Source organism: Canis lupus, chromosome 9, assembly GCF_048164855.1.
Source record: "Canis lupus baileyi chromosome 9, mCanLup2.hap1, whole genome shotgun sequence".
Taxonomy (NCBI): domain Eukaryota; kingdom Metazoa; phylum Chordata; class Mammalia; order Carnivora; family Canidae; genus Canis; species Canis lupus.
Genome location: NC_132846.1, coordinates 51,846,855 through 51,867,258, shown reverse-complemented (window position 1 = coordinate 51,867,258; position 20,404 = coordinate 51,846,855). Strand labels below are relative to the sequence as shown.

The 20,404-nt window shown below is 41.9% G+C and overlaps 1 protein-coding gene across 3 annotated transcripts in view; it reads left to right on the top strand.

Moving 5' to 3' along the window:
- The first annotated feature begins 2,442 nt into the window (after window positions 1–2,442).
- Window positions 2,443–20,404, top strand: part of SPTLC2 (serine palmitoyltransferase long chain base subunit 2) — a 109,557-nt gene continuing 91,595 nt past the window's right edge. For 2 of the 3 annotated variants that reach the window (XM_072839494.1, XM_072839496.1), the window contains exon 1: window positions 2,448–2,670. In XM_072839494.1, coding sequence (XP_072695595.1) covers window positions 2,536–2,670 — 135 coding nt within the window. In that variant the 5' untranslated portion in view covers window positions 2,448–2,535. Of the gene's footprint in view, window positions 2,671–20,404 lie in introns of all 3 variants that reach the window. The other variant, XM_072839495.1, reaches the window with a different exon arrangement.

The following is a 20,404-nucleotide window of genomic DNA, read 5'->3' as shown; positions in this document are numbered from 1 at the left end:
TTGAAGGAAGACTTGTAACCCCAGTGCCTAGCCCAAAACTTTGCATGTGAACTCTGTAAAATGGTGATGAGGTGGCTTGCACATCAGGAAGGAGTTGTTTTCCTGTTTGCATGGAGCCTGGGGTGTTACCTGCCGCCTTCCATGGCATCACTTTTTGATTTAGCAATGGTGTGCTAGGTTATCAGATCCTTTGTGTGTTATATCATTGACGCTCACAAAAGCCCTGCAAGGTCAGTAGTACAGGTATTAATTTTGTAAGATGGGTGAGGAAACCAAGGCTGATGTTTGCATGATTCATTCAAGACCACACATGGTGAGTAAGTGGCAGAACAAGACAAGGACCTGTGTTCTACCCTCTGGAGAGAGGGACTGGCTAACAGGATTCCTCTAATCTAGCCGCGGTCCTCACTCTTAGGCTCTAGTTTAAGGCCTTGCTCGTTCTAGACTCTGCACCTGAGCTTCTGAAGGTTCTGTCTTCTGGGAATACCCTCCCCTTACTTCTCATTCCCAGTTCTCCAAATACTACTCATCCTTCAATATTAAGCTCATCTTACATCTTCTTCCCAGGTCTTTTCCAAATTCATTTGACTTACTGTCTAACCTTCAATTAAATCCCTTAGCCCTGCTTCCAATCAGATTCCTGCCCTGAAGACTTTCTACATGGAAAGTCTAGATTTGTCACTGTGGTCCAGCCTTCCTCATCAGAACTTCAGCCTCCTGTAGGTCTTTTATTGCTGTTTGCATTATACATGTGCATCTTTTCTCTCACTAGAATATAAGCTCCATGAGATGTAAGCCACGTGTTTTTCTTTTAGCCTCATACTTCTATCCAAACCATGTTCTGCTCTTTGGGAATCATAGTGTTTGTTGATTCAAAAAAGACATCTGCTCTGTCCACTTGCTGTTAAATTGTTTAGCTCCTAAGCCATGCAAAACTGATAGCTTGTCAATCTCTTTGCTAAAGATGGGGTAAGGGGAAGAATGCAGGGGCTCTCATAGGCCTATTCAGCAATTAAAAAATAACCAACACTTGAGGTGCCTGGGTGGCTCACTCTTAAGCATCTGACTTTTGATTTAGGCTCGGGTCATGATCTCAAGGGCCTGAGATTGAGCCCCACGTTGGGACTCAGCAGGGAGTCAGCTTGAGGATTCTCTCTACCCCTTCTCTGCTCCCCCTAAATAAATAAATTAATTAATTAAAAAATAACCAACACTTAATAATTTTTTTTACTAATGTCAAGGTCTTATACAAAACATACTACATGTATTAACTGAAATCCTCAGGACAACTATTATTACTTCCACTGGACAGATGAAAATACATAGCAGTCATGCAGCTAGTAAGTCACACAGTCAGGATTCAAACCCAGACCACTTCCAGAGTCAATATTCTTTACTATGACACCAAATTCTTTATGGGTAACCGAAAAGTCTCTTGTTATGATGTAGATCCACTTCCTTACTAACCCCTGTGGGAAGAGAGAACTCAAGGGGTGCAAAAATGATATTTATTATGCTCCTACAATGGCCCAGGCAGTATGACAGGTGCACAATGTTTTATTAACATATTTCTTGCAATGAGCCTATGAAACAGGAAGTGTTAATTCTATTTTAAAGAATTTATGGGCACCTGGGTGGCTCAGTGGTTGAGCATCCATCTGCCTTTGGCTCAGGTCGTGACCCTGGGGTCCTGGGGTCGAGTCCTGCATCAGGCTCCCTGCATGGAGCCTGCTTCTCCCTCTGCCTATGTCCCTCCCTCTCTCTGTGTGTTTCTCATGAATAAATAAATAAAATCTTAAAGAAGAAAAAAAAAAAAAAGACTTTGGCTCCAAAAGCAGCTAAATATTCAGGTTTCCTGACTCTTACGGAAGTACTCTTTAAAGGAAGTCGTACAGAAAACCCCGATTAGGGGCAGATGTGAAGGGCAAAGAGACTTCCGACTTACTAAGAAATGTGTTGCTGTAAGGTGCTTGCTGAAGAACAGTGAGAGAATGCTAAAAATGCTATTCTACAGACACCCACAGAGGAATTAGCTAATTAAATAAAGGAGCTTTGTCTCCGCTGGGGATTCATACCCCAGAACTTCCCCGGGGGCAAGGGCAGAGAGGGCGCCACCTGTCCGGGAGAGCCCGGGAGAGCCCGGGACCCGCTCTGGACGCTCGGGCTCAGCCCCGTTCCTCTCCTCCAGTCTAATTGGCCCAGTGCTCCCTGGGCCCCGCCTCCTCTGCGTGGACCGAGAAGCCGCCAGCCCCGCCCCCTCCTCGACACCGGCGAGCCGCCTTGCCGCCGCCCGTGATTGGCCAGACAGCAGCACGGGACCGCCCCCTCCTCCCGCAGATTGGCCAGCAGTCCTGCCCGGCCCCGCCCCTCCGCGGGCCCGGCCCCGCCCCCCGTGACGGCCGGGCGGGTAATTGGCGGCGGCGTGCAGCCATTTCCGGTTTCGGGGAGGTGGGTGGGGTGCGGAGCGGGGCTGGGGCCGCCGCCGCCTGGGCCGCCGCCTACAGAGCCTGCCTCGCGCCTGGTGCTGCCGGGACGATGCGGCCGGGGCCCGGAGGCTGCTGCTGCCGTCGCCCGCTGCGGGCGAACGGCTGTGTGGCGAACGGGGAGGTGCGGAACGGGTATGTGAGGAGCAGCGCCGCCGCCGCCGCCGCCGCCGCCGCCGCCGGCCAGGTATGGTGGGAGCGGGCGGCCGGGCTGAGCCGGAGGTGGGGGCCGGGGCCCCGCGAGCCGCGCCCGTGCGGAGCCGCGGGGGGCGGCCCGGCGGGGCGAGGTCGCGGGGGCGGGCTCAGGTGTGCGGGCGGCGGCGTCCTGGCGCGGACCGGGCCTGGCCCGAGCGAGGGCTCGAGGGCGGCGGAGGGGCTCCCGCGTGTCTCCGCGCCTGCGGTCTCCCCACTTTCCTCTGCTCCGAGCCCCAGTGCCTTGCTGCTCCTGCGCTGGCCAGAGGTACGGGCTGACCCCGCGGGCCCCGGGAGGGCCCCCTGGGGGGCTTGGTTCTTCGTCTCGAGGCTCCCTCCTCGCGTCCTCGAGGGGCTGGCTTCCTTGCAGAGCCCTGAGACTCTCCGCGGAAAACCAGGAGGCAGAGAAAGTTAGGAGGTGGTGCCAGGCTCCTTCTCCAGGATGCCCAGCCCTCCTGCAAGTGAGGCGTGGGACCACAGATCGGGCATGACCCCCCCGCCCCCCCCGGCCGGTGCCTCTCGAGCCTTATGCGCTTCCTCGGCCCCGGGCTCTAGGTCGGGGTCGGTGGTCCCCGCGGTCCCCGCGGTCCCCGTGGGCAGGAGTGCCGTCACACCAGCGGCTTGCTGACCCCGGGTGGGGGCTTGTGATGAGTCTCCATTCCGGTGAACCAAGCCTGAATCAGCAGCCAAGTCCAGAGTTCTGGGGGGGGAAAGAAAAAAAAATTTTTTTTTTTGGGGGGGAGGAGTTTTGAATTGAAGACTGTAATCAGTAACAGCCTTCCAATTCTCTGGATTGACAGATTCTCCTGAAATGCGTCTTTTAAAAATGAGCCGCTTAAAAAAAAAAAAAAATCAGTGTTGTTGGAAGAGTGTTGTGAGATTTCAGTTGACTTTAATACTTATAAATCCCATTTAGATATATTTTTCAAAATTTTTTAATTTATCTATTCATGAGAGATAGAGAGATAGAGACACAGGCAGAGGGAGAAGCAGGCTCCATGCAGGGAGCCCGACGTGGGACTTGATCCCGGGTCTCTAGGATCATGCCCTGGGCTGAAGGCGGCATCTGGGCTGCCCCCATTTAGATATTAAGGCAAACATTTTCTTGCCCCAAAGTCCTCTTTTCCCAAGAGCAGTAGTGTGACTATTGTGATTTAAATTGGCTTTAATGTAAATATCTAGCAGCCTCCCCCCACCCCCCCCCAGTCAAGTAGATGGGATAGATGGGCCTGTTACTGTTTGGTGTGGAACAGAAAATAAAGAACTCCTCCAGGTCATGTTGACATAGTAAGACTGTGAGAGTTGGAGGGAAAACACATAAAAGAGACTTGACCTCCCCCTGAAGTTGGAAGCACTGTAATGCACAGATTCCAAAGATTTATTTTCATTTTTTAAAAAAAGATTTTATTCATTTATTCATGAAAGACACAGAGAGAGAGGCGGAGACATAGGCAGAGGGAGAAGCAGGCTCCATGCATGAAGCCCGACGTGGGACTCAGTCCCAAGACCCTGGGATCACGCCCTGAGCCAAAGGCAGATGCTCAACCACTGAGCCACCCAGGCATCCCTATTTTCATTTTTAAAGGAATAATTGAGTGAGGGAGGAAGTGATAAGAACACCCTCATTATTGACCGTGTAAGGCTTTTTTTTTTTTTTTTTTTTTTAGCAACAAAAATTGCTGTGGTAGAGAATGTAACAGGGAAACTTAGCAGGTGGGAGTCAGAAAATACGTTGCAGATGAATGAGTGGATTATGATTTTTAAGAGGGAAAAGGAAGTCAAGAGAAAGGTGCTCACACTTCAGAGGTGTTTTGTGTTTTGGTGTGCTTTTCACTTAACGTAGGAGTTATAGTCTGATTTAATAGTGAATTCCTCCCATAATCTCTAACAATCTAGCATTTGTAGACATGATATTTCTTCAGAGATTGCGGACTGTTAATAAGATGAAGACATATCAGGTTGCTAAAGTGAAATTTAAAATCTGTATGACTCTAACTTCTGGCTGACTTTTTCTAGTGTATTTTAGTGAAAAATTCCACTCAAGACACTATGGTGGCATCTGGAAGACTGGTTTAGTGGAAACACCTGAAAGAAAACTCTTTGTCACTAGTCTTTTTAAATCAAAGACTTTAGGGATATAGCTTTGTACATGAATATGAGGAATATTGTCTATTAGGGTTTTTTTTTTTTTTTTCCTTAAGCAAAGGAGAGGTTTTTGGTAACTTCATGAGAACAAGAATATCTTTAAAATAATATAAGTTTTTATTTTAATTAAAGTGGTATGTTAGTGCACCAACCCCCTATTTATTTTCCCCCACTTTCTGGGGGAAATGTTGCCAATTATGCCATAAAAATACATGTAAGATGTTAAGTGTGCAAGTGTGTGTCATCTTTTAATTATGAAAGTATAAATTCAGAGTTTTTAAACCCGAGATACACATTCATTTCCTTACGTATCCCAGCATTCTTGTCTTTGAATGAACAGGAGAGAAGTTAGAAATTTCTGGGATTCCTTTACACTCTCAAGAGTTTCTGTGTTTGAAGGAATGAATGTATATGCTTTCCCTTTGTTGGATTTTGGTCAGAGTTTGAGTACATAGATCCTGTAGTAGAAAGGGCATATAAAACAATTAAACGTTGCTGTTTGTTTTTATTTTCTCGTTTATCCTCTACTTTTTTCTTACTGTGATAAAATACATGTAATGTAAAATTTAGTATCTTAACCATTTGTAAGTGTGCAATTCAGTGACATTAAATACATTCATTGGGCAGCCCCCGTGGCTCAGCGGTTTAGCGCTGCCTGCAGCCCAGGGTGTGATCCTGGAGACCCGGGATCGAGTCCCACTTCGGGCTCCCTGCATGGAGCCTGCTTCTCCCTCTGCCTGTGTCTCTGCTTCTCTCTCTCCTCTCTGTGTATTCTCATGAATAAATAAATAAAATCTTTAAAAAAATAAATAAATAAATACATTCATCATGTTGTGGAACCATCACCACCATCCACTGCCATAACTTTTTTCATCTTGTAAAACTAAAAAACTCTGTACCCATTAAACACTAACTCCCCATTCTCTCCTCCCAGTGCTTGGCAATCACCATTCTACTTTCTTTATGAATTTGACTGCTCTAAGTACCTCCTATAAATGGAATCATACAGTATTTTTCTTTTTGTGTCTGGCTTATTTCATGTAGCATAAATGTCCTCATGATTCATCCATGTATCAGTGTGTATCAGAATTTCCTTCCTTTTTAAGGCTGAATAATATTCCATTGTATGTACATACCACATTTTGCTTAGCTATTTGTCAGTGGACAGTTGGATTGCTTTCAGGGTTTAGGTAATGCTGCTGCGAGCATGGGTGTACAGATAATCTCCTCAAGACGTGTTTTCAGTTTTCTTGGATATATACCCAGAAGTGGAATTGCTGGATCATATGATAATTCTATTTTACATTTTTTGAGGAAATGCCATCTTGTTTTCCACAGCAGCTAAACCGTTTTACATTCCCATCAACAGTGCACAAGGCTTCCAGAGTCCCCACATCCCCACCAACACTTGTTATTTTCTATTTTGTTTTTTGCTTTTTGGTTTTTTTTTTTTTTTTTTTTTGCATAGTAGCTGTGAGATAATAGGGGGAAAAATGCATATATGTTTCTGCTTCCAGTTCCTGGCACAGAGCGCCTGAAATCTGTGTAATTTCCTAAGTGATAGGAATAGTAGGAGCATAATTTGTTCTAATATTTAGTCTTTGACCCTTATTCCTGACACCGGGTTCCTAAATCCCTTGGAATTTCCCCAGTGATAGCAGAGTTTTTTGTTCTAATGAGGTGACACTGGATGATCTGGAGGGGGGCTGCTCACCAGAAAGACCAAGCCATGATTAGAAGCTTGGAATTGTCAGCCCCACACCCATCATTCTCCAGAGAGGGGTGGAAATGAAGTTAATGATTGCTCATGCTGACTTGGTGAAGCCTCTGTAAAAATCCCTGAAGTACCAGGTTCAGAGAGCTTCTGGGTTGCTGAACATGTGGAGATGCTAGGAAAGTATCATGCCCCTTCCCACACAACTTGCCCCCTATGCATCTCTTCCATCTTTCATTTGTATCCTTTATCATATCTTTTTATAGTAAACTAGGTAACAGTAAATAAACAGTTGTCCTGAGTCCTGTGAGCCATTCCTGCAAATTATCAACCAGAGGAGGAAGTGGTGGGAATCTGATTTTTTTTTTTTTTTTTTGAACCTGATTTATAGCTTATGGGTTAGAAGCACGAGACAACCTGGACTTGGAACAGGCATCTGGGGTGGGGGGGTGGGGGAAGCGGGGAGCAGTCTTGAGGGACCAAGCGCGTCACCTCAGGGATCTGACACTATCTCCAGGTAGGGAGTGTCAGAACTGAGTTAAATTGACACCAGCTGGTGTCACAGAAGTGCTTGGTGGAGTGGAAACTGCCCTTCCCCCCCCCCCCCCCCCCCATCAGGTGTCAGAAGTGCTGAGTGTGGTAGCTCTGAGAGAGCATAGGAGAAACATCACAAGACTTGGGTTTTGTTCTTTATGGCAGCTATATGTAGACATTACTGGAGTTTTTTTTGTTGCTTTTGAGGTTTTTTGGTTGGTGTTTGAGGTTTGTTTTGTTACCTGAGCCCCCCAGGCGCCCCAGACATTACTGGTTTTTAATGATGACAGCAGATATAGAGTTTTCACAGGGAAGAGGAGCAATAAAACAGTACTTTTTCCTCTTCTTGTCATTCACAGGAGAGGAGGGTCAGCCTTTATTGGAAGTAAAGGGTGGCAGTTAGCACTAGGGAAACTTTGAAAGAGTTAGAATTGGAAACTTTGGCAGAATTAGAGCTGGAAGAAACCTTTAGAGGTTTATGTAATTCAGTCCCTTTATCTCTTTGTAGGACTTTATTAAAACTAATCTTGATAGATGATTCTATCCTATTTTTAAAGACCTAGAGGATTTGCAGGAAATTTTTTCAGCCTCATGTTGCAGCAGTCAATGATTTTAATTACAAGAGTTTTTTACTGTGGGTTTAACGTTTGATTAAATAAATGCCATATTTTGGTTGCACTAGAAATATAATACTGTTTGTTTTTACTTTTAGAGTAACTTGATCACAGCACTCTTTAAATCTTCCATTTATAGAACCTTTGAGATTTAGACATGCATTTTATCTTCATTAATTAGTTAACAAGTATTGAAGGAAAGAGATTGCCTTTGAGACCGTTTTGAGCTTCACTTTCCTCCCTTTAGAAGGAGTTTTAATGAGATATTAGGATGATGATAGCCTTTTAGCTGCCAGAATAAGAGTTTAAGGAAGACTTGGGGCACAAGTCCTGTTCTTTAAGGCGAAGTAGAAGGAACAAAGAGCTGGTCCTGCTACTTCTAAGAAGGCAAATGAGTAACTAATGAAGGGGTCTACTAAATAGCTTTTGTTTCCACTTAAAGGAAACAGTAACTGAAAAGAAGTTAGTTATGAGACAAGACTGGGAGGAGTATCTAGAATGGCCTGGATTACCTGTTCAGGTTTCGCAGGCCTGATGAGACATCTGAAGATTTCAATGCTTTGCAAAAATAATGTTGTAACTACAGCTGTGGGACTAGATTTTTGTTTTGAATGCTTTTTGTTTCAAGAAAAACAGATCTTATTGGCTGGATCTGAAAGATTCCAGAGTCATTTGAGGTACTCAGGAATTGTTTTTAATAAAAATTTTTTGGGAAACAAGACCAATATTTAATATATAAACCTCTGTGTTCTTAAGATAGTATTTTAAAACTTGGATATTCAGGGAAAGCACACTTACCCACTTTTTAGGGTTGGCCTAGGTGCTCTAGAAACGTCGTAGTGCTCTGGGCAAGATAGTTAATTGGTTGAGATTCAATTAGATTCAATTTTTGAAAGAAAGAAGTAGTGTTTATTGGCAGAATAGGCAATTGAGAGGGATGGGTAGAGACTGTTTGCATTCTGAGTGGGTGTGCCTTACTTGATTAAATACATGGTTTGTGGTCTCAAAAGTCAGTTGCCTTCTGCATAGCTTCTAAGAAGGCTTCCATAATATAATTTGTAGTTTGTGACTGATTAAGCAAGTAAGTCCTTGCTCTTCACATATTTAGTCTCAGAATATCTATTTTAACTTTTATTGTCTTTAAGGCTACCTTCAAGACCCATTTTAAAGGTTAAGGTTGCTATTTTTCCATTTGTTTTAAAATTTTTTGCTTCTGATTATAGAAATAATACATGTGTGCTACAGGACCCTAAAGGGTTGGGATAATCCCCGTTGTTGGAGGTTAAATTTTTTTTTTTTTGGAGGTTAATTTTTTAATGTGGTCTGTTTTACCAGTCTGCTGCTTTCTGATAATTTCTAAGAGTATGAAATATGCAGTTGTACTGAGACTTGGGTATGAGTCAGCCTTACTCCAAATAACAGATATTGAGGTTGGGGAGAATATTCAACAATTTTTGTTATCTGGAAACGTTTGGAAATTATTGTGTAGATAAAGTACTAACCTCAAATGTGATGGCTTTCCTGTACATATATACCCATGATAAAGGTTAATTTATAAACTAGGCACAGAAAGAGTAACAACAATAATTAATAATAAGATAGAAAATTATAATGAAAATCTTTTGAATGCAGTCTCTCAAAATACCTTATCGTACTGTACTTATTCTTCGTGTGATAATGTGAGATGATAATGTGGCTACATGACGAGATGAAGTGAGGGAATATTGTAGGCATTTTGACATAGCATTAAGCCTACTTTTGAGCTTCTGATGATATGTCAGAAGGAGGATCATCTGCTTTCAGATTGTGGGTAACTGAAAATGTGGGTGGGGAGGCGGGGACTACTATATTTGCGTTACCTAGTATGTAACAGGAACTCCGGAAATCTTAGCTGAAGGAATGGATGGGTGATAGTTGGAGCCATGCAAGTTGGTGAAGTAGATAGAAAATGGCATTAAGGGAGAAGAGGCACGGAGGATGTAATATTAGGAAATCATAATGTTACTGGAAGACCTACACAATGCTGAGGAAGGTTGATTGTGACAGAATAGAAGTGTTAGGAAGTGGTATGAGAAAGCTCAAGAAAAGGAAGGGAGACTATTTCTGTTAGGGGTAAGCAACATATTGGTGGTGGGAAACCAAATATGTAATTATAGTTGATACCCTTTACTGTGACCAGCACCTCACCCAGCTTCTTCACCTATTTGATCTTCACAAGGGCCTTGTGAGGCAAATATTATCGCCATGTTATAAATAAGACTGAATCCCAGACCATTTAAATAACCATCCCAGTTAGTTAGTTGGCAGAGCCTGGTTTATCTTACTCTATTAAGCCACTGGATTTGGCAGTTCAGAAATCACTGGTAACATTTGAGGAATTTAAATATGCCCAGGACTCCTGGGTGACTCAGTGGTTGAGCATCTGCCTTCAACCCAGGGCATGATCCCGGGGTCCTGGGATTGAGCAGTCCTTCAGGGAGCCTGCTTCTCCCTCTGCCTATGTCTCTGCCTCTCTCTCTGTCTCTCATGAATGAATACATAAATAAAAATCTTTAAAAAAATAATAAATATGCCACAAGTCATGCCACACTCTGAACATATTATTTCCAGAAGTGTCCTCTTTGTTCCCACAGGCAACTTTTGAAAAATAGGGAGTCTTCCCCCCTTTTTTTTTGCAATCAGGATAAATTCTCCAGTTTGGTCAATAAGCATCTCATATGGGATGGACTGAAAAGTGCTTCCAAAGCTAGTTGTAAAGCAAACATATTCCTAATTACTATTTTCCTAATTGAAAACTCAAAACTGGAGATGCCCAAGCATATATGCACTGGCACATTTTCAGTTCAGTGGCCTCCCGTGCACTCAGGCAGTAAGGTTCTGCCCCGGAGTTACCGTTCTCCCTTGCCACCCACATCTCCTCTGCAGCACTTCCCGATCTCCAGATAAGCATCATGGCATAACAGACAGATGTAATAGTCAGGAGATCTGAGTATGAGAGCAGCTCTGCCACACATGCTTCTCCTTTATCTGTGCTCTCTTCCACCTCTGACATGTTCTGGGCCTGCAACACCATGCCCTCCACACTGCTTCTTTCTGTAGTGGACACCAACTGAGAAGCAACCTGGTCTGCATCAATTTCCCTTCTCTGTGGATAATCTCTGATACATGGGGTGGGTAGGCTTCTGGTGTTACATCTGTGCAGTAGGACTCTATTCCTGGAACCTGGCTGACTGACACAGGTGTAGGCACCAATGCTATAGTGAACCCAGCAACCCTCTCATGGGGATTTAGAATTTCAGTGGAGAGAGTTTGTCCTTAAGGAGAATAGTATCTCTATTATACTCCACATTAGAGTTTACATATCTGGAAAGTTTTACATGTTTTCAGTTTTAACAAGTATTTCTTGAACATCTGCAGATTTTTCAATAAAATTTAAAAAGGACATAGTGTTTCTCCCTTTAAAAAAATATTTTATGTATTTGAGAGAGAGTACAAATTAGGGGAGAGGTAGAGGGAGAGAATCAAGCACATTACCCACCAAGTGGGGTGCCTGCCGGATTTGATCCCAGGACCCTGAGATCATGACCTGAGCTGAAGTCAGATGTTTAACTGATTGAACCACCCAGGCGCCCTTGTAGTGTTTCTCTTGTAAAGCCAACATACTTTACATGCAGTTTTATCTGAAAATACTGGAGATGTAAAAACACTATACATGCAAAATACTAAACCAATACATTAAAGTATAAAGAAAATATCTCCTGAAATTCCACAACCCAGAGATAACCACTGTAACATTTTGATGTATAGTCTACCAAATACACACACACACAAATATATATAAATATATGTGTATATATGTGTGTAATAGATGGGGATACAATTTTACATTAAAATATTGCAAAAAAATTGCTTGATATTGTCTGTTTTTTTGCTTAACATCATTAATATATTCCATCACCAGTCAGTAAGACAAATATCATTCTTTTAAGGGGTACATAAATTCCATAATGTGAATATATAGTATAATTTATTTAACCAATCCCTGTGCATAATGTGTAGACTTTCCCCACTATTTTCAATATATGAGTATACATCTCACACCTTTGATTTTTTTCATAAGGGTAAATTACTAGAAATGAGATTGTGACTCAAAAGATGTATGTGTGTGTATATATACAGGATTCTGATCAGAATATCATTTTAAAATGAATTTTTTTTTTAAAGATTTTATTTATTTATTCATCAGAGAGACGGAGACAGAGAGAGAGAGAGGCAGAGACACAGGCAGAGGGAGAAGCAGGCTCCATGCAGGGAGCCCGACGTGGGACTCGATCCCGGGTCTTCACACCCCAGGCTGCAGGCGGCGCTAAACCGCTGCACCACCAGGGCTGCCCTTAAAATGAATTTAAAGGAAGTTTTAGAGATATTGTTTAAAGATTTCTGATTTCTAAAGTGCAATTGACCACAATTTAAGTGATCCAAACCTCATCTTTAAATGAATTAAACCACTATCCCAAAATATAATGTAACAGTCATCTCAGTTTCCCAAAATGCATTGGTAAGTGTGGCACAAGTCACTTTCCTCAAATTGATCTTTAAGTCAGAGCAGTTCCAGTGCACAATCCTACCTTCTAAATGTTTTTTCTTCTGTCTCTCTCTTTCTCATTCTTTTTTTGCCTGACAAATTGATTCTAAAATTCATGTGAAAAAGCAAAGGATCAGGAAGCGCCAAGGCAGTTTTGAGGGGAAATTAGGTAGAAGGAATCCTCTACCTAATTAATAATTGATACTAGATAATAAGACTTAGCATAACGCTATAGTAATATTGACAGTATGATTTCGATGGAGTAGAAAATCTAGAAAGAGCACACTAAGAATATGGAGTTTGATAGATAGTGGTGTTGGCATTTCGTATCAGTGGGGAATAGACTAGTGCTGAGACAGGTGGCTTTCTATGTGGAAAAAGAAGAAAAAGCAAAAAACCTTGGGGCACCTGGGTGGCTCAGTCTGTTAAGCGGCTGCCTTTGGCTTAGGTCATGATCCCAAGGTCCTGGGATCGAGCCCTGCATTGGGCTCCCTGGTCAGTGAGGAGTCTGCTTCTTCCTCTCCATCTGCTGCTCACCCTGCTTGTGCTCTCTCGCTGTCAAATAATAAAATCTTAAAAAGAAAAACCAAACACACCAATCTGCAAAAATCAATTCCAGGTTGTTAGATATTCAAATGTGAATTTTTTTTTAAAGACTTTATTTATTCATGGAGACAGAGAGAGAGAGAGAGGCAGAGACACAGGCGCAGAGAGAGAGGCAGAGACACAGACAGAGAGAGAAGCAGGCACCATGCAGAGAGCCTGACATGGGACACACCCTGGGCTGCAGGCCGCGCTAAACCGCTGCGCCACCGGGGCTGCCCTCAAATGTGAAATTAAAAAGAAATACAAAACTCTAGCATAGAGGAAAAAATATTTATGACCTTAAAGTATAGAATGACAAATTATAAAGGTTGATAAATTTGATTGTTTAAAACTTTTGCACACTATAGCATCAAAAAGAATAAAATGTTTAGGAAAAAAATTAACAAATAGTACAAGTCTTGCATACTGGAACCTACAAAACATTTTGAAAGAAATTAAAGAGGATCTAAGTAAATGCAAAGACAGCCAACATTCAGGAATTGAAAGACTTAATATTCAGGTGCCTGGCTGGCCCAGTCGGTAGAGCATGGGACTCTTGATCTTGGGGTCATGAGTTCAAGCCCCATTTTGGACATAGAGCTTAATAATAAAAGAAAAAGACTTAATATTGTTAAAATAGAAATACTCTAAATTCAGTGCAACCCTTATCAAAATCCCAGGTGACTTTTTTGGAGACATTGACAAAGTGATCCTAAAATTTATATGGAAATGCAAGAGATCCTGAACAGACACAATCTTTAAAGAGAGGAAATAAGTTGGAGGACTCACCCTTCCTGATTTCAGAATTCACTATAAAACTGTGGTAATCAAGATAGTGTGGTACTGCCATAAAGATAAACATATAGGTCAATGGAATGTAATTGAGAGTCCAGAAATAAAACCTTACATTTATGGTTAGTTAATTTTTCTACAAGAGTGTGAGTGCCAAGACAATTTAAGGGGGTAAAGAATGACCTTTTCTTTTTTTTTTTTTTTTAAAGATTTTATTTATTTATTCATGATAGAGAGAGAGAGAGAGGCAGAGACATAGGTAGAGGGAGAAGCAGGCTCCATGCAGGGAGCCCGATGTGGGATTCGATCCCGGGTCTCCAGGATCGCGCCCTGGGCCAAAGGCAGGCGCCAAACCGCTGCGCCACCCAGGGATCCCAAGAATGACCTTTTCAACAAATAGTATGGGAATAACTGGATATCCACATGCAAAAGACCTGATTTGTATCTCTACCTCATATCATATACAAGGAATTAACTCAAAATGGACCAAAGACCTAAATGTAAGAGTTAACAACTGTCAGAGTTTTAGAAAAATATGTAAGTATAAATCTTTGAATTTTGATTGGATAGTGGCTTTTTAGATATGACTCTAAAACTATAAGCAACTAAAAACAATTGGAGTAGGTCACAATGAACTTTTGTAATTTTCTGTACTTTTGTATTTCAAGGATACCATCAAGAGAATGAAAAGATAATCTACAGTATGGGAGAAAATACTTGAAAATCATATAGGAGATAAGTGACTTGTTATCTAGAATACATAAAGCACTCTTACAACTCAACAAAAAGGACAATCCAATTTGCAAGCAAAGGATTTGAATAGACATTTCTCCAAAGAAGATACACAGATGGCTAATAAGCCCACGAAAAGATGCTCTGCGTCATTAGTCAATTAGGGAAATGCAAATCAAAACCCCAGTGAGTGAGATACCACATCATACCCACTGGGATAGTTAAGATAAAAAGTCATTAACAAGTGTTGGTGGGGATGTGGAGAAATTGGAACCCTTATACATTGCTAGTGGGATCATATAATGATATAGCACTTTGGAAAACAGTTTCTAAAATGCTAAACCTAAAGCTACCGTATGATTGAGTATTTCTACTCCCTGGAGAAATGAAACATACCTACACACAAAAACTTCTACATGAATGTTGATAGCATTATTCCTAATAGTCAAAAAGTGGAAACAATCCAAATGTCCATAAATTGATGAACAGATAAAATACAGTATAAGCTTACCATGGAATATTATTTGGCAATAAAAAGGAATGAAGTACTGATACATGTTACAAGATGGATGAAAGAAACATTGCGTGTTGTGTAAAAAGCCAGATATAAAAGACTTCGTATTGTATGTTTCCACTAACATGAAATGTCCAGGATAGATAAATCTATAGAGACACAAAGTAGACTAGGAGTTTGCCAGGGCTAGGGTTGGAGTTTGTTTTTGGGGTGATGAAAGTGTTCTAAAGTTGTGGTGATTGTTGCACTATGTGAATACAATAAAAACCACTTAATTGTACGCTTGGAAAGGACAAATTTAATGATTTGTTAATTATATTTCAATAAAACTATTATTTAAAAAACAGAACCTTGTGCACCATATGATGTTATGAGCAAAATGATGCCAAAAGTGAAAAAACAAGCCACGGACTAGGAGGAGACACTTGGCTACATATCATTGACAAAGGATTAGTATAAATCAGTGAGATAAATTAGTGAGAAGAAAGTGTGCACTCCAGGAGAAAATGGGCCAAAGATAGGAACTGTCAATTCATAGGAAAAAATGAACTTGGTAGGAAAATAAATATATGAATATGTTCATCCTCACTAGTTTAAGTTACTATAAATTAAAAGCAGTGAAGGAGGGATGCCTGGGTGGCTGAGTGGTTTGGCACCTGTCTTTAGCCTGGTGCATGATCCCGGAGACCCGGCCTTGAGTCCCGCATGGGGCTCCCTGCATGGAGCCTGCTTTGTCCTCTGCCTCTGTCTCTGCCTCTCATGAATACATAAATAAAATCTTAAAAAAAAAAAAAAAAACCTTAGAAATATGACTATAAGAAATGGCAATAAATGGAAAATGTAAGGGCTTAGATTCTAATCCCAATTTTGAATTTAGTTTTCTTATGACAGGAAATTGCATAATCTCCTTTCTTTGGTGTTGTCATTTAGTCATGTGAAGAGGAAGAGTAAGAATCCCTTGTAAAAGAAATGCTTCTCACTTTGTATTTTTTATCCTGCATATTTAAATATAAAATCCCTTTGATAGTGTTATTTAAAATAGTTTCCTTATTCTCTTTTATCTAAAAAACTTGCTGATCTTTGCATCCTTTTTCACTAAAAAAACAAAAACAACAAAACAAAACAAAACCCTGAAGAATTCTTGAATACAAGGATTATCTTTTTTTTTTCTTAAAGATTTTATTTTTCAGTAATCTCTACACCCAACATGGGACTCAGACTCAACTCCAAGATCAAGAGTCATACACTCCACTGATTCAGCCAGCCAGGCCCCCCAGATTCTCTTATTTGTATTTTCTTTTTTAAGATTTTATTTATTAGAGAGAGAAAAGAGAGCATGAGTGGGGAGGAGAGGGAGAAGCAGGCTCTCCATGAGCAGGAAGCCTGACATGGGGCTCCATCCCAGGACCCTAGGATCATGACCTGAGCCAAAGGCAGATGCTTAACCAACTCAGATACCTAGGCACCTGTCCTATTTGTATTTTCAAATACAGAGTATAGCCCTTGACATATAGGGATGGAATATTTGTTGAAAAGAATGAGATGATTATGCTGATTTTGAGGTCCTTGGTAGAAAGGGGGCTCTGGGTTCCTAAGAGCAGCTTTTTTTTTTTTTTTTTTAAGAGTTTATATATTCATTCTTGAGAGACACAAAGAGAGAGAGGTAGAGACATAGGCAGAGGGAGAAGCAGGCTCCCTTTGGGGAGCCCGATGTGAGATTCGATCCCAGGACCCCAGGATCATGCCCTGAGCCAAAGGCAGATGCTCAACCACTGAGCCACCCAGGCATCCCCCTGGGGGCAGCTTTGATGTCTGAAAGTTATTTGTGCTGTTTTGGAATGTTAAAAAACTAAACAGGAAGAATGTCCATTTCTGGACATGTGAAATTAAATGGAGGGAGGGGTCAAGTTGTAAGCGATTTCCTAGGGCTTGCAGTACTGCTTAATGAGAGGGAAATGTGTAGACTGCTGTGTCTTTTGCCTTTTCTCGTTTTCAGTCATGCTCATGTTCCCAGGGGGCAGGGAGGGAATGTCCAGCAGACATTTTTGATTGATTACTAGACGCTATGTATAACAGATCTGCAGAGGCTCCAGTCCATGTTGTTTTCACCTTTTTTGTTCTTAGGTACTGTGTGGAGCTGAGCACCTGCCATCTAACTGGGAATGGAGCTGGGTGGGGACTGGGCTAAAGCTTTGAGTAGATTCAATCCACTCTGGGGAGGATTGTCTAATTTATGGGATCCAAGCATTTATTGCAGGCAGTTCCCTCTAGTATGACTTTATCTCCTAAGCATTTTAAGATTGTGGTTGATTTCAAGTCACCTTCTAGTCCAGCTCTGCAGCTACTCTAGCGTTTTGTAAGCGTCCTGTGCAGAAAGCTGGCCATGCACCTAGGCCTCTGCTAGAATTTAATCTATCACACCATCCTATAGAGCTATCATAAGTTCCACTGGTTTTTCTTTTTCTTGCAGAGTTCTTCTTCTTCTCCTTCTTCCTTCTTCCTTCTTCTTTCTTCTTCTTCCCCCTCCTCCTCCTCCTCCTCCTCCTCCTTCTTTCTTTTTTTTTTTTTTTTAAGATTTTATTTATTTATCCTTGAGTGACACAGAGAGGCAGAGGGAGAAGCAGGCTCCGTGTAGGGGGCCCGATGTGGGACTCGATCCTGGAACTCCAGGGTCAGTCCCGGAGCCAAAGGCAGATGCTCGACCGCTGAGCCATCCAGGTGTCCCTTGGCAGAGTTCTCTTGCCTGTGGCAAGCCCAGTTATGATCATTCATGCTCACATTCTCCAAATATGACCAGGAGAGAAAATGACTAGTAATTTCAGCTCCCTAAGAAAAGTTTCTTCCCTCTCTGGGATTTTAGTATATCTTGCCCTCTTTGCTTTGCATGGAAGACAGTTCTTCAGTGTCTTTATTTTATTTTATTTTTAAAAATATTTTATTTATTTATTCATGAGAGACACAGAGAGAGAGAGAGGCAGAGACACAGGCAGAGGGAGAAGCAGGCCCCATGCAGGGAGCCCGATGTGGGACTTGATCCTGGGTCTCCAGGATCACGCCCTGGGCTGAAGGCAGCACCAAACCGCTGAGCCACCGGGGCTGCCCCTCTTCAGTGTCTTTAAAATTATTTCTTATTTTGAGTGCTCTATGTTTTATCTAGTTCTGTAAAATTGATGGCTTGCCTCTACCTATTAATTTTAACCTAAAAGTGTTTAATTTTTTTTGTTTTTATTGCTGTAATTGTGACATAAAAATAAAGTTGTTCAGATGGTATAGAAATTCTTTCTCTCCATGAAGTCTGAAGGTAGACTGGTTGCATTTGATAGGTTATGAGCTATCATCTTTGTTTTGTAATCTTTTAGGATGTTGTTTTTATTCACATTTCAGTCTTCAGCCACAGCTCCATTCCAAGCCACTGGCAGAAAGAGAAGCAGAAAGAGTGCAATTGCTGTTTTAAAGGATGTAATTCAGCCTCAGTACCTGTCCCTTCTGTTCACTTTCTATTGGCCAGAATTGCATCATGTAGCTGGCTACCTAGATGCTGGAGAGACTGGGAAATGTAGACTCTAGCATGGACCTAGCTAAAACTGAGGGATTCTGTTACTAAAGGGGTGATAGAATGTCCACAGAGAGCCAGTTAGCAGTCTCTGTCATAGTATGGTGTGAGGAAAAGCTCTAACCAGAGGTTTTTTTTTTTTTTTTCTCAATAGTCCGTTTTTTAAAACTCTTGTATTAAATAATCTGTCACACCCCCTTGGTTTATGATTTTTCTACCATAGAAGAGTCTTGTTTAATGGTGAAGAGCATGTTCTCCACAGTTAGGCAAAGTTAGCAGACAAATATTGTCTGAATTTTGATCTGTGGTCTTCTCTTGCCCTTTTAAAAAATACTAGTTCTGATTTTTTTTTCCTTTTTTGTTTTGTTTTTTTTTTTAAAGATTTTATTTATTTATTCATGATAGTCACAGAGAGAGAGAGAGAGAGAGAGAGAGAGGCAGAGACACAGGCAGAGGGAGAAGCGGGCTCCATGCACCGGGAGCCCGACGTGGGATTCGATCCCGGGTCTCCAGGATCGCGCCCTGGGCCAAAGGCAGGCGCCAAACCGCTGCGCCACCCAGGGATCCCTGTTTTCCTTTTTTGGCCTATAATCATGTGTATTAATGAGAACCTGGAAGGAACTTAGTTATAGTAAGCAATGAGAATCTCATGTCCTTCAGTATAAGGAAGTACCACCTTATAATTTTGAACTAGGCAACCCTTATCCTAGAATAAAAGTGAAAAATATCCCAAATGCACTAACATGGCAGAGTTGGGAACCATATTTAAAAGTTTTGCTGAAGCTCTAAAAGTCTATAGGCCCTGTTAACATAAATACCCAGTTAGTAAGTGAACAAAAGAAGTTCTAAGAGATTTTAACATGGAATATGTATCTGTTACATTTCTTTCATTTGAGGGGCTCCTAGGTGGCTCATCCATTTAAACATCTGACTTCAGCTTAGGTCATGATCCTTAGGGTCCTGGGATGGAGCCCCAAGACAGGGCTTTGTGCTCAGCAGGGAATCTGCTTGTCCGTTTGTACTTCCCCCAACTTGTGCTCTCTCTGTCTCTCAAATAAATACATAAAATCTTTAAAGAAAAAAGAAATACATTTCTTTCAGTTGATAGCAACAGAAACTGATTCTAACTTAACAAAAAGGTGAATTATTACAAGGATGATAGGCATGCAAAAAATAAAGGAGAGAGTGGGGTGGAAATGATGAACAATTTAGGAGTCAGACAGGAAATAGCACAGTACTTGGGACCTCAGCAGCAGGAGGAGTTCACGGACCTTTTCTCTGGGATATTAGAGGTTGCATGTGCTTCAGACTCTTAACCTATTGAAATCATAAAGCCCCATGAGATAGGGTTGTTAGGTTCATTTTAACATAGGTGCTTATCCCTGTGTCAGTCAGCCAGGATCCAGGAATAGAGTCCTACTGCACATATGTGACCACCAGGGGCCTACCCACCCCATGTATCAGAGATTATCCACAGAGAAGGGAAATTGATGCAGACCAGGTTGCTTCTCAGTTGGTGTCCACTACAGAAAGAAGCAGTGTGGAGGGCATGGTGTTGCAGGCCCAGAACATGTCAGAGGTGGAAGAGAGCACAGATAAAGGAGAAGCATGTGTGGCAGAGCTGCTCTCATACTCAGATCTCCTGACTATTACATCTGTCTGTTATGCCATGATGCTTATCTGGAGATCGGGAAGTGCTGCAGAGGAGATGTGGGTGGCAAGGGAGAACGGTAACTCCGGGGCAGAACCTTACTGCCTGAGTGCACGGGAGGCCACTGAACTGAAAATGTGCCAGTGCATATATGCTTGGGCATCTCCAGTTTTGAGTTTTCAATTAGGAAAATAGTAATTAGGAATATATGTTTGCTTTACAGCTAGCTTTGGAAGCACTTTTCAGTCCATCCCATATGAGATGCTTTTTGACCAAACTGGAGAATTTATCCTGATTGCAAAATAAAAGG